This window comes from Rattus rattus, chromosome 5, assembly GCF_011064425.1.
Source record: "Rattus rattus isolate New Zealand chromosome 5, Rrattus_CSIRO_v1, whole genome shotgun sequence".
Taxonomy (NCBI): Eukaryota; Metazoa; Chordata; class Mammalia; order Rodentia; family Muridae; genus Rattus; species Rattus rattus.
Genome location: NC_046158.1, coordinates 62,941,377 through 62,961,533, shown reverse-complemented (window position 1 = coordinate 62,961,533; position 20,157 = coordinate 62,941,377). Strand labels below are relative to the sequence as shown.

At 36.7% G+C, this 20,157-nt stretch overlaps 3 protein-coding genes across 3 annotated transcripts; all 3 read right to left on the bottom strand.

The window, feature by feature from the left end:
* Nucleotides 1-5,505: 5,505 nt before the first annotated feature.
* On the bottom strand, nucleotides 5,506-6,450 carry LOC116900244 (olfactory receptor 998). The gene has a single exon (XM_032901995.1). The coding sequence runs from the start codon at nucleotides 6,448-6,450 to the stop codon at nucleotides 5,506-5,508; it is 945 nt and encodes a 314-aa protein (XP_032757886.1).
* Nucleotides 6,451-11,116: 4,666 nt separating this feature from the next.
* Nucleotides 11,117-12,061, bottom strand: LOC116900243 (olfactory receptor 998-like). Its single transcript, XM_032901994.1, has one exon. The coding sequence runs from the start codon at nucleotides 12,059-12,061 to the stop codon at nucleotides 11,117-11,119; it is 945 nt and encodes a 314-aa protein (XP_032757885.1).
* Nucleotides 12,062-18,472: 6,411 nt separating this feature from the next.
* On the bottom strand, nucleotides 18,473-19,417 carry LOC116900242 (olfactory receptor 998-like). The gene is given in 3 exon segments (XM_032901993.1): nucleotides 18,473-19,053; nucleotides 19,056-19,137; nucleotides 19,139-19,417. Coding segments are annotated over 3 exon segments (942 nt in total).
* Nucleotides 19,418-20,157: the final 740 nt, after the last annotated feature.

Here is a 20,157-nt window from a genome sequence, read left to right as displayed (position 1 = left end):
GTCATTTATGTACACAATCATACAATCTTCAAATAAAAACTTTATCTTCTTCTTTTCTTCTTTGTATCCCATTTCATTTCATTTGATTGTCATTTTACTCTAGCTATGACTTCAAGTACTATGTTGAACCAGTATGGACAGTACATACAGCCTAGTTTTGTTTAATGGAAATGCTTTGAGTTTCTCTCCATTTGGGTTGATGTTATCTGTGGGCTTATTACAAATCACATTTTGTTAAGGTATGTCCTTGAATCCTCAGTCTCTCCTGGAATCTTCTTCAGGAATTGAGTATTGGATTTTTTTCAAAGGCCTTTTTGCATAATGCAGCTTTTTTCCTTGGTCCATTTATATTTGTCAACTTGTTTATGTTGTGTATGTTGAGCCATCCTTGAATCTCTAATAAAGCCTACTTGATCGTGGTGGATAATCTTTTTGATGTGTTCTTGTGTTTCATTGACAAGTGTTTTGTTTTGATTTTTTTTCCATCTGTCTTCATAAGGAACATTGCTCTGTAGCATTCTTCCTTTGTGATATTTTGTAAAAATAATCAGTTTTTCCTTCAGTTTCTTAGAACTACCTGCCTTCATTGTGTTCCATAGATTTGGGGGTTTTTTTGTATTGTAATTTTCTTTCAATTCTAAAGAGATTTTAATACCTTCTTAATTTCTTTCTGTCTTGCTCCATTTTTTACTCAGTAGTGAGTTGTTCAGTTTCTATCAGTGCATAACTTTCTCTTATTACTGCTTGATATCCAGTGTTATACATGGTGGTCAGATAGGATGCATGATGTTATTTCAATTTTCTTGTATCTGTTGAGACTTTTTTTGTCTATGAGTTGTTAAGAAGACCCATTTTTTTGTGTTTAAGTAAAATGTCCTGTAAATATCTGTTGTGTCCATTTGGTTTACGACGCTATGTAGCTCCAGCATTTCTGAGTAATTTTTGTATAGATGAGCTGTCTATTGGCAAGAGTTGGGTATTGAATCATTCAGTATCATTGTGAGTGGTTCAGTTGTTCATGATTGTAACTAATTGTGTTTCTTTTATAAACATGGGGACCTTTGTGTTTGGTACATAGACGTTTAAAATTGCAATCTTCTTGATTAGATTTTTCCTTTGATAAGTATGTATTTTTCTACCCTGTCACTTATGATTTGTTTTGGCTTGAGGTCTTTTTGCCCTAAATTAAAATGGCTATTCTTGCTTTCTTCTTTGGTCCATTTGCTTATAATATCTTTCTGTCCTTTTACTGTAGTGCTTAAATTTTATTTTATCATGGAATTTTTCCTGATTTTTTCTTTGTGGTTAATAGCTTTCCTGAGTATAGTAATCCAGCATCAGTGGTCTCTTAGACTTTGAAAAACATCCATCCATGCCCTTCTGTGCTTTAGAGTTAACATTGAGAAGTCCGAGGTAACTTTATATATTACCTGGTCTTTTTCTGTTATGTCTTTTAAAATTTAATGTTTTGATGAGTTTGTGAAATGGGAAATTTCTATTCTTGTTCTTTCTATCTGGTGTTCTGTGTGGTTTTTGTGTCTTGAGAGGCATCCTTCAGGTTAGAGAAATTTTCTTCTGTAATTCTGTTGAAAATTATTTTTTACATTTATTTATTTATTTTTATTGGTTATTTTCTTTATTTACATTTCAAATGCTATCCCATTTTCTGGTTTCCCCTCCAGAAATCCCATATCCTCTCCCCCTTCCCCTGCTTCTATAAGGGTGACCCCTCACCTACCCACTCCCTCCTGCCTCCCTGCTCTGTCATTCACCTACATTGAGGCATTGAGCCTTCACAAGACCAAGGGCCTCTCCACCCATTGATACCTGACAAAGCCGTCTTATGCTACATATGTGACTGGAGCCATGGGTCCCTCCATGTGTTCTTTTGGTTAGTGGTTTAGTCCCTAGGAGCTCTGGGGTGTCTGGTTGGTTGACATTGTTGTTCTTCCTATGGGGTTGCAAACCCCTTCAGTTCCTTCAGTCCTTTCACATCCACCTCTGTATTTGTCAGGCTCTGGCAGAGTCTCTCTATGCCTTCTACCTAGGTTTCTTTTCCTTCAATTATTCCTATTAGTCACAGATTTTATCATGTCACAATTTTCTAGATTTCATAGATGCTGTGCCTGGATTTTTTTAAATTAAATTCTCTTTGAATTATTCTTTTCCTCTACTTTGTCTCTAACACCTGAGAGGCTCTCACTTGTGTCTTCTACTCTGCTCTGTTTCTAAAGTTCTTATCTGGCTTCCTAAGCTTTTGATTTCTAATTTCATCTCAATTTGGGTTTTATTTAGAGATTCTATTTCTATTTTTTATGTTTTGAACTGTTTTTATCATTTCATTCCATTGTATGTACGTTTTTATAGACTTCATTAAGGTATTTATTTATACCCACATTAAAGTCCTTGAACATGTTAATAATTGATATATCATGCTTCTCGTTTTACACTTTATATTACATTTCTTAGAATCTGTTGTAATAATGTTACTGGGTTCTCATGGAGGCATGTTGTCTTGACTGTTAATGATAATATTTTTGTACTGGTGTTTAGGTAACTGGGCTTGAGATGACTGTGATGATTGTAAGTGCTGATATATGGGCTTGTCTCTTTTGGGTGAATGTTCTGTTCCTTGGTTACTTTTGCCTTCTTTGGATCTTAGGAATGTTTGGGGCTGTGTGTTGCCTGATAGGGAGTACTTCTGCTGAGCAGTATGGGATGACAGAGATAGAGGTGGTCCAGCAGAAATCTCTGGAGAGGGGATTAGTGAAAGAGTTAAAAGGATCCTGCCTATAACAAAGGAAGTTGGATATGTGGTAGGAAAAAAGTCTCCTCTAAGTAAGTTTCAATAAAAAAATAATAATAATAATCAAGAGTAACAGCTATGTTAGGCCTAGAAGGACTCTCAGCTCTGAGTTGAACTCTAATAGTGTTCAGTGATGAATCTGAGGTGATAGGAGGGACTTTTATTGGCAAATTATTACCAGGTTGAGTGTGAGAATGGAAATATCATAATGGAAGACAAGAAAGATAGTGGGATTCACCTACATGAGTTCCTGGCAGATGTGTTCACTGGGGGTTACCTGTAGGTAGAAAGTGTTTCCAGTTATTAGGAGTTGACAGGAAGGAATGGGGAAGGATGAGAAAGAAGATCTAAAACAACACACCAGAAGGAAGAATGCTGTGTCTACAACAAAGTTTGGTGGACTCCTGAAGGGGATGGAGGTACAGTGGGAGGACTATCCCCTACAATAAGTTAGCTACAGAGCTGGAATGATACTGGACAGATTGTAATGAATGACAGGATAGAGGGTAAAGATGACCTACCTAATTTTCAGCCTGCTGTGGTACTGCCTTCCAAGTCAGACAGTATTTCTTGGTATTCATGGACAACACAAATAGATAGAGGATGGAAAAACTAGGTCCATTGCAATATTCAGTGAAGTCCCCATGGAATGAAGTTATAGTGTGAAGACAGATCCCTGTAAGCAGTCTGTCTTCTAAATGAGATATGTTATGCTTTGTTGTTAATTATATTCCATATACTGTGCCACTGAACATTAGAATATATTCCTCCTATTAATTAGTTCCTTTATGGAATTCTCCCCATTCTCCAGACTTTAGTATTCCCTCCAGATCTTTTTCTGTGGGTTTTTTATTAATAACATTACATTATATTCATTAGGATGTTCTATCTGCATGTTTGTGTATCATATGCATGCCTAGTGCTCACAGAGGCCCAGAGAGAGGATTCAAGCTGCTGAGATTGGAGTTACAGTTGGTGGTGAGTCACCATGTGAGTCCTGAATAGAATCCTGGTACTCTGAAAGAGAAGCCAGTGTTCTTAACCTCTGATCCATCTCTTTAGTCCCTAAGAACATATATTAATACGGTGGTTAAATGGATCTTTGGATCTCAGAAAACTTGAAATGTATAGCACGTAAGGTACAAATTATATGACTTCCACAGATGAGTTTGGAAAAAACTTTGTAAGGCTTAAAATACCTTAAGGGGATGCTAAGATAATTTTTATTATAGAAAATCAAATAATATGTCATCTGAATACTGCTGTCCTTGAAAAGACCTGAGAAACACTCATGTGATTACTAGAAGAAAGGAGTACACTAATGAGACAAAATCAAGGTTGGTGAAAAGCTGTGGCTATAGTCTTTGTATAGTGAATGTGGTGTGTCAAAAAAATACTGCCACTACAAAAGACATAATGTTTGCAGCAGAGGTAATCGCTCCTCCTTATACATTTAAATCTGTTTTCTGAACATTAAACACTTCACTTAGTTCCTATTCAGTGATTACAAAACTTCAGTATTAGTCAATCACTGGCACAATAGTATTGGTGTGCCATGTATGCAATGTTTTTAAGATCTCAGAAACAGGACATATGCTCAGGAATTTGAGCATGTATAATTATGTCTCAAGATTACATTATTATGCATAAATTTCTTCATAACATGATCTGAAGATAACTGACCAATCACCATCCAACAAACCATAATCTCTACTACATGCATCACATTCTCCTTAAAGAGTAAGTTGCATGAATTGTTGGTAGAACATTGGAGACATTGAAGATGATTATTCTCTGTGAAGAGAGTAAAAAATAAAACCACAAAAATTTAAGAAGTAGAGGTGTATTAGATGACATAGCACATTTTCTATAAATTCTAGTAAGCTGAATTCAGTCTCCAGAATGCATGTGGTTAGAGGAGAGAAAGGACTCAGGCAAATTTTCTTCTGACCACACAAATGCCCACACCTAAGCATAAACATAAACATGTGTGTGAACACATATATACACAGAATCAACAAATATATAGACAAAGGACTGTGACACTTTTGAAGTCTTTTACAGAGCTAGGGCTAAGAGTCAAACTAGAGAAATCCTTCAACTTGGTATTTCATCTCCCCTAAAACATACTATAATGCTCTTTTAATTTGACTATATGATCAAAAAACAAGTTTAACATTTTTAAATGTATTTTCTTTGTACTATTTAAAAATAATTATTATCCTCATTACTGTGAGTTGCCTATTTCCTCATTGTCTAGTTATCTACTTTTGCTGTGGTGGTTTTTAATTTGAAATGATTCTTTATATATCATAGATGTGACTTAACTGACAACACATATGTAAAAACACTTTCTACCACTTGTAATTTTGTTTTGAATTTATTTGTAGTATCATGAACAGCAGTTTTGATACTTGAATTAAAAGTGTCAGAAGATTGAATATCATACCAATATTGATTTCTAGCAATCTTCTAATATATACTCATATGTACATTCCCAGACCACCTCTATATAATTATATAGTGCCAATCATGTCACAGAAAATATGACAGAGGCAGATAAATAATGAGAACTGCCCCAGTTTCAGATAAACTGTATATAGACAGAACCAGGCTCCTTCTTCAGGCTCTCATCCACTCCAGTGTCCTTTTAAAAATATACATATGCATTGGTAGGCAGGGCACTACCAAATTCAACCTTACATACCTGCTGGAAAATGCTTCCTTTGTACCTTTCTCCTGAATGCACCTTTCACTTCCTTGTTCCTCAAGCTATAAATGAGAGGGTTCAGCATAGGGATCACCACAGTATAAAACAAAGAAATCATTTTGTTGATATTCAAGGAAAAACTAGCACTGGGTCGAACATAAATAAAGAAAAGAGTCCCATATAGGATGGAAACAGCTGCCAAGTGAGAGGAACAAGTAGAGAAGGCTTTCCGTTTTCCATCAGCAGTTTGAATCTTCAAAATTGTCATCAAGATGCTAACATAGGAGATTATGATTATCAGACCACTGAACACTCCTATAGCTCCAGAAAAGACAAAAAGCACAACCTTATTAATCCAGGGGTCGGCACATGCCAATGAAAAAAGTGGAGAAACATCACAGAAGAAATGGTTGATAGTATTTGAACCACAGAATGGTAAACAAAAAGTCAAGGTTGTATGAGTTGTGATGTTTATAATAGCAAAGGCATATGGCCCTACAACCAGTTGCACACATACCCTCTGAGACATGAGGAGAGTATACAGCAAGGGCTTGCAAATGGCTGTATACCGATCATATGCCATGGAAGCAAGCAGGAAACACTCAGTTCCCACAAAGAAACCAAAGAACCACATCTGTGCTGCACAGCCCATGAAAGAGATCTTTTTTTTCTCTGCAAAAATATCACAGAGCATCTTAGGAGCTATGGAAGAAGAGGAACAAAAATCAACAAATGACAGGTGACTGAGAAAGAAGTACATGGGTGTGTGCAGCCTGGGGTCCACCCATATGAGAGTGATCATGCCCAAGTTACCCCCCAGTGTGACAAGATAAACAAAGAGGAGTGTGATGAAAAGTGCAATCTTCTGATGGAGATGATCTGTTAGGCCCAGGAAGACAAACTCTGTTATAATAGTCTGATTCTTTTCTTCCATTGTAAGTTGGGTTCTGTTGTGAAACAAAAGTATATTCTTTTACTACAACCACTAACAACTACAAATTTATTAATTGAATGACAGGCTTTCTGAAGGAGGCTTTGACAGATTATTGGACAATATTATTGAAATGGAAGAGGTTGTTTGTAGCTTCTGTGGGTGGTCAGCTATGAAAGTATGATGTAAAATCTTGGGTACATAGTCTCGATTTCTCTTGATTTGGTAACTACCCACAAAGATTATATAGTTCTATGTTCTAAATTTTCTTCAATATAATTACATTTTAAAAGAGAATTACTATGTTTACAGGTAGTTATAACTATTCATGCTCTTAAATATCTCTCCATAAAAAGAAAAAAATGTACAAAGTCTTTGACAGATGTGATTTTGAAACTAGCTGATGTCATTAAAGGACATGAAACTTACCTAGCAGATAGAGAAATCTGATGCTGATAGCAATTTGCCATAGAAATTATGCAGAAAAATCAATTACATAATAAGCTAAAATAATATAAAATTATATCTCAATGTTTCTGTTACTTTATATAAGATTATTATGTAGACATACTTAAATCAACCAATTAAATTTTTGAAATATTGACTATGCCTTTTATTCATGATAAGCTTTTGCTTATTAGAAAAGAGCTAATGTTTAAAAGTCCTAGAAGAGAATTATGTAGGATAATTTATTAAAATAAAATTGCAACATAATCAAATTACGTTCTTTAAATAAAAGAAATACAGTATTGAAGTTATTGATAATTTCTGTAGGTCAATATATGACGCTTTCAAACAGCTGATGATGACTACATTATTCAAATACTTTCAATAGTATAAAGTGATTGAAATTATTTGAATAATGCTAACTAAATATTTTTCAGCACTCATAAGCATTAAGCTGATATTTAGGGGAGGGGGACTATTACCCATTGTAGAATGTTGGTGTTCATGATCATGAAATATGCCATTTCAAGTGACTGTATGGAGTAAACATAAGTACCTGCAGCACCTAGGTTTCAAGCAATGACTATTCACTTATTGGTTTGTTTTTATTTAGTTATTGCAAGTAATTCTGAGCCTTCCATAAAATATGTCATGAAAATATGTCATGTAATCTTTATGTTCTTCCTGTGCCTGTGCCTTTATGTTAGGATCTAGAATGCTTTTTGTACCTTGTTTATTGAAAAATTATTCATTTAAAACTGACAAAACTATACACATTTTTTAAAACACAATGAATTGTTTTTAAATATATATTATGGAAAGGCACATTGATAAATTATCATACATTACCCTTCTCATGTATATATTTGCAGCAAAATTCAAGAGAACATAAAATATCTTGGTAATTTTCAAAACTATAATACATTGTTATGAAAATGACTCTAAATTTTCAAAATTCAGAAGAAAATGCATGAACCAGTGTTCAGGTCCATGGATGGGACTTTGTGTTTCTAACATTCAGACTGACACTGGTCTTTTTCATCCATATTTCATAAGTTTCATATAGGTCAACCTATAATACACTCACTTTTTTATGAATATCCTTTCTGCAACTTCTTTTGCCACTTCAAAGACACTGATCATTGTCTTGGATAAGAAAGGAAGATTCATCAGCCTACATGGTGATGGCCTTTCTGAAAAGCATGACCTTCCAAGTACTTGGTGGGGAAAATCATAAAGAGAGAATTCCTGGATGAGTGTTCACCCACGTACTGCATGAAATAAAGAATCTCATCTGGAGCTAACAGTAACTCAAAGCCAGGTCCCAAGAGAGCTTAGCCTCAGGAGCTCACACCTAAAGGGACAAAATTAACATGATTTCAACAGTATCGGGGCCATTGTTACATTCTAACAATGTTTTATTCTTTTTTTTTATTAACTTGAATATTTCTTATATACATTTTCGAGTGTTATTCCCTTTCCGGCTTTCGGAAAACATCCCCCTCCCCCCTTCCTTATGGGTGTTCCTTCCCCCCCTCCCCATTGCCGCCCTCCCCCAACAATCTAGTTCACTGGGGTTCAGTCTTAGCAGGACCCAGGGCTTCCCCTTCCACTGGTGCTCTTACTAGGATATTCATTGCTACCTATGAGGTCAGAGTCCAGGGTCAGTCCATGTATAGTCTTTAGGTAGTGGCTTAGTCCCTGGAAGCTCTGGTTGGTTGGCATTGTTGTACATATGGGGTCTCCAGCCCCTTCAAGCTCTTCCAGTTCTTTCTCTGTTTTATTCTTAATGAAACTCTCTGTTTTGGGGTTTGGGGTATGTGTGTGTGTCCCCTCTCATTGCTGTGAGATAAGGCAATCCTCTGCTACATATGTAGCTAGAGCTATGGGTCCCTCTATGTGTACCAGAATTGCTTCTATCTACTGAAATGCAGGGACAAAAAAGGAGCAGAGACTGAAAGAAAGGCCATGCAGAGACTGCCCCACCTAGGGATCCATCCTATCTGCTTGCACCAAGCCCAGATACTATTGCTGATGCCAAGAAGCACTTGCTCGCAGGAGCCTGGTATAGCTGTCCCCTGAGAGATTCTGCCAGCACCTGACCAATACAGATGCAGATACTCACAGCCAACCATGGGACTGAGTACAGGAACAGCAATAGAAGAGTTGGGGAAGGTGAAGGCGATTGCAACCCCATAGAAAGAACAACAATATCAACTAACCGGACCAACCAAAGCTCCCAGGAACTAAACCACCAACCAAAGAGTTCACCTTTAACTTTTTTTTTTTCGGAGCTGGGGACCAAACCCAGGGCCTTGCGCTTGCTAGGCAATCGCTCTACCACTGAGCTAAATCCCCAACCCCTACCTTTAATTTTTTAAATCAGTCATTACAGCATAATACTTACCCTTGAAATGTCCTTACCTGTGCATGTGATGTATAGGCATCTTCATCTCCTCTATTACCTCTTTTATTTCTTCCCTTCTTTCCTCTTACACATCTATAATAGTCAACTATCTACTTTCCTATCCTATCTTCCTCCCTCAGAGTCAATGAGCTCATAAGAGGACCCTATTTTCTATCAGCAGGGACTAATGTAGTGAATAGTCATTTGCTTAATGTAATTTTCTCTCTTCATTCTGGAGAAATAACATTGACACGATTTATACTTTGTAACTTTCAATGGGATCCTAATATTGTCTGCCCTTTCTTCTAGTGATTTGTTGCTCGCTTAGGTGGCAGGATGTTCACTGTGGCATAAAGTCATAGTATCCAACACAGGGTAACTGTGTGTTTATTTTCATAAAGTCATCTAGATAAGAGCTGAAGAGAAGATATTGACAAGAAAAGTGCATAGCAGTACTGAGCATCATTTGCTTACTTCCAGGTCAGAATGTTTTACATAAAAATAAATAAATAAGATCAATTAATTGACTCCTAAAGGATAGCAGGTCACAAAGGCTAAGTAGGTGAGAATACTTCCAAACAGAGAATCTTCTAGAAAAAATACCAGTGAAATTTAGCTGAGCTGGAATTAAAGGTAAAGCTGAGAAGTATGAGGTAAGATCAGAACTAGAAATTAGAAACTACTCATAACAGAAGAGTCCATAAGAGAGAAGACTATGTGAAGTCAGATGTCATGGGTTGTACTATGTTAGTTCATCCCCATTAGGAAGAGAGGATTTTTAATTCTTTTATTTCACCCAATTTCATTGGGAGCTCACTTAAAACTTCTATGACCATCCATTTCTAAAATGAAATGTCTCCATGGAGTTTTGTTAATATCAGACCAAGTAAGTACTAGATTAAATAAACTGACCAAGGATAGAGGAGACAAGCCTATGATAACAAATGGATGAACTTATCATGAACATTAAATAATTATAAAATCAAAGATCTAAACACAAAACTTCAAAATAATGGGAAGCCAGGAACTGATGTGGCAGAAAATATAAACTGTCTCACAACTGGAGTTGTCAATTTCAACATTCTTCTTCTAATAACCCTAAAACAAATATTGAAACAATCTCTAAGTCACTAATTGAATGAGTAAAGCAGTTCCATGGGTAAATGCATCTTCCACCAAGCTAAAGAGTTGAGTTAAGTCCCTAACATACATTTTGGAAGGTGAAAACCAACTCTGAACTCTATGTGTGGGCAAAGCACATAATGCCCAAATAAATAAATAAATAGGTAAATGCTGAAATTATAAATTGAGAATGATATTGAAGACCTGCACTCTTTCTTCCAAATCAAGTTCACGTTGCTTTAGTTTCATGAAATTTTTAGTCTTTATGTCTAATTGAAAAGTAGACACTGTTACCATTATATAGATATTTACCCTTTGTTTCCAAGTACATTTTTGTTATATATAAATATGTTATTCATTAAGTATATTATGTTATTTTATAAAATTATATATTTTTGTTCTCAGGCCAACTTCATAGAATTTTGCAACAGATTGTATCAGAAAGACTCAGGCAAGCAGTAAAAGATAATGAAAATTCTTCATTTTCTTCAAATAATCTATTAATTGGAAGAATCTCTATATGTCTTTTTTTTTCTTTTTTTTTTTTTTTCAGAGCTGGGGACCAAACCCAGGGCCTTACGCTTGCTAGGCAAGCACTCTACCACTGAGCTAAATCCCCAACCCCTTTTATATGTCTTTATAATGTATATCTTTGGCACTGGCATCTAAGGCATAGCATAATAAAGTTTGGCCTTACCAAACTCTTGGAAAATGTTTCCTTTGTACTTTTCTTCTGATTGCATCTTTCACTTCCTTGTTCCTCAAGCTATAGATCAGGGGGTTCAGCATGGGAATCATGACAGTATAAAATAGAGAAATAACTTTATTGGTATTCAGTGAAGAATCTGTATTAGGTCGAACATAGATGAAGAACAAAGTTCCATACAGGATGGAGACAGCTGCCAAGTGAGATGAACAGGTAGAGAAGGCTTTCATCCTCCCATCAGTGGTTTGGATCTTCAAGATAGCCATCAAAATACAGATATAGGAGACTATAATGATCAGACCACTAAGGACTCCTATTGTTCCATCCAAGACAAAAAGAACTATCTTGTTGATGGAGGAATCAGCACATGCCAGGGAAAGCATTGGGGAAATATCACAGAAGAAATGGTTGATGGTATTGGGACCACAGAATGGTAAGCAAAATGTCAATGTTGTATGTGTTGTGATATTTATAGCAGCCAGAAAATAAGGTCCTAAGACAAACTGTGCACAGACTCTTTTGGACATGATTATAGTATACAGTAAAGGCTTACAGATGGCCGTATACCGATCATATGCCATGGCAGCAAGGAGGAAACATTCAGTTCCCACGAAAAGACCAGCAAACCATAACTGTACAGCACAACCCACAAAGGAGATGATTTTTTTCTCTATAAATATATCACACAGCATCCTAGGAGTTATAGAAGAAGAGGAACACATATCTACAAAGGACAAATGACTAAGAAAAAAGTACATAGGTGTATGTAGCCTGGGGTCTACCCATATTAGAGTGATCATACCCAAGTTGCCCCCCAGTGTAACAAGATAAACAAAGAGGAGCGTGATGAAAAGTACAATCTTCTGATGGAGATGATTCGTGAGGCCCAGAAAGAGAAACTCGCTCACTGTGGTCTCATTCTTTTCTTCCATGGTCAGTTCAGTTCTGTTATGAGACAAAGGATCGCCAACATTACAAATGATGTTTTAATTCAGTGACAAGTTGCCTTGAGCAGGTTTGTAACAGATAGTAGGGCAATATTCTTGTACTTGGCAGTATTTCTAAATTCTGTTTCTGGGCCATTCTACAAACACTCTGAACAAAATTTGGCAACTCAGCCTTTATACGCTTACGTTCTATAACTCTAAGAACTGTCTAGGCATATGATCTAAATTCCATCACATTAATTATACAATTGGATTTGAAATGTGTCTTAAGATGAAATTGTTCACATTCGTTAAGGTCTTTCTTTAAAAAGAAAACTATATATAAGCCATGGGATAGATACCATTTTAAAAGGGACATGAAAAATCAATAATCTTAGATGTAAAGTAGAGAAGAAATAAAAGGAAGGATTGGTATTTCTCAACTAAGATGCATAACTTTAATAATATGATATATATAAGAGTTTCATCCTCTGAGATTAAGAGATCTGACACTCAATGTTGTAGTGGAAATTAAGATTTACTGAGTTAAATAATTATTTCATTTATTTTATATAAACTCTCATCATTGCTGATAAATAAACTACAGTGATAACATATATAAAATAATAACTAGGGGTTGGGGATTTAGCTCAGTGGTAGAGTGCTTGCCTAGCAAGCGCAAGGCCCTGGGTTCAGTACCCAGCTCCGAAAGAAAAGAAAAGAAAGAAATAATAACTGTAAATGATAAGTATTAAAGAGAATACTTCAGTTAAGAAAGTCTAAGCCATTTCAGATTTATAGAACAATATGATTACATAGAATGATTTACATAAAAATTATTTATGAGAATCAATTATGTCTCTCCTTGAATAAACAAAAATTCAGCAATATATTATCCACAATTTTCTAGCTTACTATATAATTTTAAATACTTGATAGTGACAAACTATTTAATTTGTGATTTTTCTTACAATATCAAGGCTCCTTGCAAAATACTACCTCAGTGCAGTAACAGAGACTGATCCCAATTTTCATTAGAATCTTCATATGTGACTGAATGTTTCTAGTTTTAGTCAGACATTTACAGCTATGTATTCTGTGGAGATAAAGATAATATAGTATGTATCTGCCTCTTATATTTTGTTGGCAATCACTAGTTATCTAAGTTTTATTTATGTGTTCATTTAAATATGTTTCTTTGAATCTTCTATGGAGAGAAATTTTTGCACCCATCATGTCTAATGTAGTCTTAGCTTTCCTCTAAGCATTATTAATACAATTACTACAATAGATAATTTATATTGTAAATTATAATGAAAGTTTTACATTTGCATTTATAAGGTAGTGTTTTGATGCATGCATAAATCGTGAAATGAATGGCTCTGTTAATTATTATATATCATTCCAAACACACCTAACTACTTTTTGTTCTCATTTATGAAGAAAAACCATGAGATATTTAAAATCTCCTAGAAATTTTCAACATAGAACATTTGTATTCAAAATATCTTATATAATTTTTCAAAATCCAGGTGGATCAATTAAGAAAACTCCACACATGCCGTGAATTAGTCTTATGACAATGGGAACAAACTACCGAAGCCTAATCCCTTCAAAGAATCTGCAAAATGGAGTTTCAAAGTTCAGATGTATTCTGATGTTTCTCTTCCATATTTCAAACACATACCATAGTCCAAACTGTAATGTACTGACTTCTTTCTGTATCACCTTTAACTGCTTCAAAAGCTATGACCATTTTCTGGAATAAAAATGATTAAACACCTTGCATGGTGATAACCGTCTCTTGAGAGATTCTAGGCAGTTAGTGAAGAAAATAAACTTCCCATTAAGGACATGAAGAGACAATCCCTGATTCACGTACTGCACACAATCAGGTAACTCATTCTGAAAATAAATAATAGTTCAGAGTCAGGTCCCCAAAGAATTAAAACCTCAAAGGCTTATATACACCCGAAGAGGCAAAATTAACATAATTTCAGCAATACTTGGTGATTTTTTCATAAATGTGTCTTATCTCAGAGAAACCATTTCTGAGAAAATTGTGCATGTTGTGCACATGTGTGTATTTCTCCATGAGCTTTCTTTACCAAGAGATCCCTCTTTGATTTATTTTTTTTTACTTTTAATTAAATTTTATTTGGATATATTGATTGTTATTTGCTTCTATGCATGTTGTCATTAATAGAACAATTTAATGGTTTTAATGAATGACTACTATTGTATTGTGTGTGTGAACAATATTTTCTTATTTGTTGGTTGATGGACACTCACAATGTTATTCTATCTCGGTAATTGTTAGTAGCATTGTAATAAAGATCATGGGTGGGTCTTATATGTGAGTTTCATCATACATACTTTAGATATGAATCCATTAAGATATGGCTAGATTTTTATGGCATTTCTATTTCCACTTTGAACCACTTCTACAAAGGTTTCCATAGTGGTTTTAAAAATGTACCTTCTGACTATTTCATTTATCACAGCCCTGTTGGCATTCAATGAGACTTCTTCTTTTCTTCCTTCCTGCTTTTCTTTCTTTCTTTCTCTCATTTATTAATTTCAATTTATTCTTTAATAATTTTTTACAGTCCAGACTTTATCTCCCTTCTAGTCTACCCTCTGCCTGCTCTACATCCCACACCTCTTTCCCCAGATCCAAGAGGATGTCCCCACCCCCTCCACTCCACTAGACCTCTCCATTCCCTGGGGCTCCAAGTCTCTCTAGAGTTATTTGCGTCATCTCTGACTGAGTCCAGACTTGGCAGTCTTCTGCCGTACATGTGTTGGGGGGCTCATATCAGCTGGTGTAGCTGCCTGTTTGGTGGCTCAGTTTCTGAGAGATCTCGAGGGTTCAGGTTATTTAAGACTGTTCTTCATCCTATAATGGTCACCCTCCTCTTCCAGCTTTTCCCTAACTCAATCACAGGGGTCACTAGAGTCTGTCCATTAGTTGGGTATAAATATTTGCATCTGACTCTTTCAGCTGCTTGTTGGGCCTTTTTGCAGTGCAGTTATGATAGGTCCCTGTTTGTAAGCACACCATAGCATCAGTACTAGTGTCAGGCCTTGGAGCTTACCCCTGAGCTGGATCCCAATTTGGGCCAGTCACTGCACCATCTTCTCCTCAGTCTTTTCTCTATTTTTGTCCATGCAGTTCTTTCAGGCAGGAACAATTCTAGGTCGGAGTTTTTGACTGTGGGATGGTAACTCCATCCCTCCACTTGATGCCCTGTCTTTCTACTGGAGATAAGTTCTACAAGTTCCCTCTGCCCACTGCAGGGCATTTCATTTAAAGTCCTTCCTCTTGATACATGAGAGTTTCTCACCTCCCAGGTCTCTGATACCTTCTAGAGGGCACACACACACACACACACAACCCTCCTAAATCCTGAGGTTGCCTGTTTCCATTCTTTCTGCTGTCCCTGAGGGCTTCAGTCCTGTCCCCCACCCCCCACCCCTGTTACCTGATCATATTCCCCTCTTTCCCTTCCTGTCCCCTCTCCCACTTAGGTCCTGCCCTCTACCCCCACCCCCATGATTGATTTCTTCTCCCTCCCAAGTGGGATTATGTCATCCTTGTTCGGGCCCTTCGACTTGTCAGACTTCTTGAGTTCCATGGATTGTATCCTGGGTATTCTGTACTTTTTTGCTAATATCTACTTATTAGTGAGTATGTACCATGCATGTTATTTTGGGTCTGAGTTACCTCATGCAGGATATTTTCTAGTTCTGTTTGCCTGCAAAATTCATGATGTCCTGTTCTTTTTTTTTTTATGATGTCCTGTTCTTAATAGCTGAGTAATATTCCATTGTGGAAATGAGTCACATTTTCTCTATCCATTCTTCTCTGTGAGAAATCTGGGTGATTTCCAGCTTCTGATTATTACAAATAAGTCTGCTATGAACATAGTGGAACATGTGCTCCTGTGGCATGGTGGAGCATCTTTTGAGTATATGCCCACAAGAGGTATAGCTGGATCTTCAGGTACATCTATTTCCAATCAATGTCAGTTAATGAGGTGTCTTATTGTGGTTTCAGCATGAGGTGTTTTTTTTTCTAATGTTTAATGACTGTGAGACATTTTCAGGAATAAGTTGGCCAAACATACATCTTTTAAAAAATATCTTACCTAATTTAAAATCAGATAAGGAAGAACAAGACCGCTGCCTTCAATCAATGACCAGGCAACTTGAAAGAAAAGCCTGAGAAAAGCCTGTGAGAAGAATGAGAACAAAGAAGCTGAATTCACAACATCTTCAAGTCTCATATCAAAGCTTGGGAAGAAGGAAAGCAAGGCTTGTTGGTGCATGCCTTAATCTTAGCACCAGGGAGGCAAAGGCAGGAAGATTTCTGTGAGTCCAAGGCCAGCCTGGTTTATTTAATGAGTCTGAGGATAGCCAGAGCTACACAGTCAGGAGAGAGAGAGAGAGAGAGAGAGAGAGAACACTTTAAGACTGAAAGACTTGAACTTTAAGAAATGGTATTAAGGCAGCTAGGAAAGAGTTAGTGAGGTTTAATGACTCTTCTAAACAGTCTTGCTTTACAAAAAAAAGAACAAACAAAAGAACAAAAATGAAGCAAACAAACAAACAAACAAAAAACCTCTCTCTTTCTCTGGTAAACTGCAGCCTGACTTTACCTCCACAGAACAAAATGTTCTTACTGAGGTAGACAGTGTAAAGCAGGTGTCTAACTTCTAGCTTCTCTCAGGTGCACTGCACAGAGGAGAACTGTCTTGGGCCACACATTCAATACAGAAACACTAGCAAAATTAGGTGAGGAAAAAGCAATCTGCATGTGACTTTCATGATGTCTGCCACCACAGATAAACAAAAGCACTGTAAAATATTAGTTTTATTTGTTCCCTCCCTCAGAAAGTCACTTAAAACTAGCAAGATCTAAAGTTTCTGATCATTAATAAATGAGAATGGCTAAATAGTAAAATAACATTCACTTTATATTTTGTGTTTGAAGTAAAAGAAAATAGGCCAGCATAAAACTAGTAGCATATTTGTATATGTAAAACTAACATATTAGCATCTGGTTCAATGGTAGTATTGTAGATGCAATTCTCAGTGAATTTCTTAGGTGCTTATAGATATTTTTGTTCCAATTTTACATTTAGTGTGATACATTCTTAAAGGGATTGGTGAAAAAAGTAGGTGTTGCAAAAAGTGATAGCATAAATAAGACTTGATAATGAAGTTAAGAATATGTGTTTCTGTGAAGATATGACCTAATAAAGTCTATGAAAGAGATGTTATCAGAGGTAAAAAAAATAGCTCAAACATTAAAAGGTGTTTTTTCACATAAACTTAGGTCCAGATATCAGATCCCCTACGACCCATCTAAAGACTGCTGTATAGTTCACATCTATAACCTCAGCGATTTTACAACAGGATGTGGAGCAGAACCAGAAAATTTTTCAGAAGCTCATGGTCTAGTCCTCCTAGTGTGTGGATAAATCAACAAGAGAGCCTGCCTTGAGCAAAATCTGAAGGCTCCACATGCCTACACACACACACACACACACACACACACACACACACACACACACGAAAAGAGAGAGAGAGAGAAAGAGAGAGAGAGAGAGAGAGAGAGAGAGAGAGAGAGAAGAATGATACAAAGACAAAGATAGAAAGGGAGACAAAGAGGAAAGCACAGTCAAATTATTCTTTAAGGTAGATGATATATTGCAGCTCATTACATTCCATTTCAAAATTTTAGCAGATAACATGTTTATGGCACTTGAAACAAAAGTAGCAAATTTTACAAAACCTTATTGTTCCAGATATTTTGAAAGCCACTTTTAAATTCTTGTACCAAAAAAACATTCAGAACATTGGCTGCTTTTCTAGAGAGCCTGGGTTGAATTCCCAGTACACAAGTTGTAGTTCACAACTGTCTGTAATTCTAGTTCAGGGGATCCCATCCCATTTTGACACTTCAGACACTTTCATTTGTTACATTTACATACATGAGGCAAGATATCCATACACATAGAAGTAGGTCTTAAAAGCAACAAGACTGCATGTATTTTCTCTTCCTAGGACTGTGTTTATCCAAAATGGGGAAATGTGTAAAATTTTGCCAGAGTTTGAACTTTCCATGACTTCAGTTTCATTTGGATCAGGAAATATATAAAATATTGTGTTCAAAATATGATTCTCACCTTGAAGATGCATGTTTAACTAAAGCATTTCAATGTGCAGTTAAATTGACTAAAAGTGATAAATCTGTAAGGTGGTATCCATCAAGTTCTGCCACGAAATTGTGTGACAGTTTGTGATCAGGCAGAACGAGGACTCACTTGCAGCCTCTTGCTCTCACTCTAGTAGTCTTTGTCTTACATTTTGCCCTCACAAGTTAACGTATGTCATAGAGAGAATTCTATCTTAAGCACCTATTAGGAAGTGCTTCTTCTGCAAATTTCTCCTAAATGCATCTTTTACCTCTGTGTTCCTAAAGCTGTAGATGACAGGATTTAACATGGGGATCACCAGAGTGTAAAATAAGGAAATCACTTTATTAATATTCAAGGAGGAGCTGGCATTGGGTCGAACATAGATGAAGAAAAGAGTCCCATACAGGATAGAGACAGTTGCCAAGTGAGAGGAACAAGTTGAGAAGGCTTTGCGTCTCCCATTAGCTGTCTGAATCTTCAAAATTGCCATCAAAATGCAGACATAGGATACCAGGATGATCAGACCACTGAACACACCTACTGCTCCAGCCAAAACAAAAAACACTACCTTAGTGAACTTGGTGTCAGCACATGCTAGAGACAGCAATGGTGAAATGTCACAGAAAAAGTGGTTGATAATATATGGACCACAGAATGGTAAGCAAAATGTCAAAGTTGTATGTGTCATTGTACTTATAAGAGCAATGGCATAAGGCCCAATAACCAACAACACACAGAGATGTGGAGACATAATAAGTGTATACAGCAAGGGCTTACAGATGGCTGCATACGGTCATATGCCATGGCAGCCAGGAGACAGCATTCAGTTGCCACAAAGAGACCAAAGAACCACATCTGTGCTGCACAGCCCACAAAAAGAGATGGCTTTGTTCTCTGCAAAATGTCGCTTTAGCATCTTGGGAGCTATAGAAGAAGAGGAGCACACATCTACAAAGGACAGGTGGCTGAGAAAAAAGTACATAGGCGAGTGCAACCTGGGGTCCAACCATATGAGAGTTATCATCCCCACATTACCTCCAAGAGTGACAAGATAAACAAAGGAAAAGATGATGAAGATGACAATCTTCTGATGGAGGTTATCTGTAATGCCAAGGAAGACAAACGCAGGCATGACAGTCTGATTCTTTTCTTCCATTTGTCAGTTGGGATCCATCCAAAGAATAAGAATTATGACTTGCGAAACTCAAGTGATTTTGAAATCAGTGGCAGATTGTCCTAAATAGGTCTCTTATAGAACTCTCTCAGCAGTGCTCAATGTCGATATTCCTATCTAGTAGATCTTGACATTTGTGCAAAAATCCTACATATACTTCAGCAACTTATACCTTGAGATTTTTAGAATCTGAACTCTCTTACATCAAGAGTTATGTCTTGGTCTTCCTGTGTAGTTCCTATCCCTTCGGGACCTGCAATCCTTTCTCTTATTCTTCCATAAGAGTCGACAAGCTCCATCCACTGTATGGCTGCGGGTGTCTGTATCTGTCTGAGTCAACTGCTAAATAGAGCCTCTCAGTGGACAATATGCTCCTGTCTGCAAGCATAACAGAGTATCATTAATAGTATTAGGGATTGGTGCTTGCCCATAGGATGGCTCTGAAGTTGGGCCACACACTGATTGTCTATTCCCTCAATTTCTGCTCCATCCCCCATGCCTGCACTTCTTGTAGACAGGATAATGGGGCTCTCAGAGTCTGAGTCATCAACCGAATAACATACACAGGTTAGACCTAGACCTTCCTAGTCATATGTAGCAGATGGGCAGCTTAGCCTTCATATGGGTCCCAAACAACTGGAATGGGGGCAATCCCAAAAACTGTTGCCTGTATGTGGAATATGTTCTACTACCTTGGCTGCTTTATCAGGGCTCAGTGTGGG

What these genes read in the sequence shown, in the direction of transcription:
- LOC116900244 (XM_032901995.1), bottom strand. Translation starts at nt 6,450, where the DNA reads ATGGAAGAAAAGAATCAGACTATTATAACAGAGTTTGTCTTCCTGGGC.
- LOC116900243 (XM_032901994.1), bottom strand. Translation starts at nt 12,061, where the DNA reads ATGGAAGAAAAGAATGAGACCACAGTGAGCGAGTTTCTCTTTCTGGGC.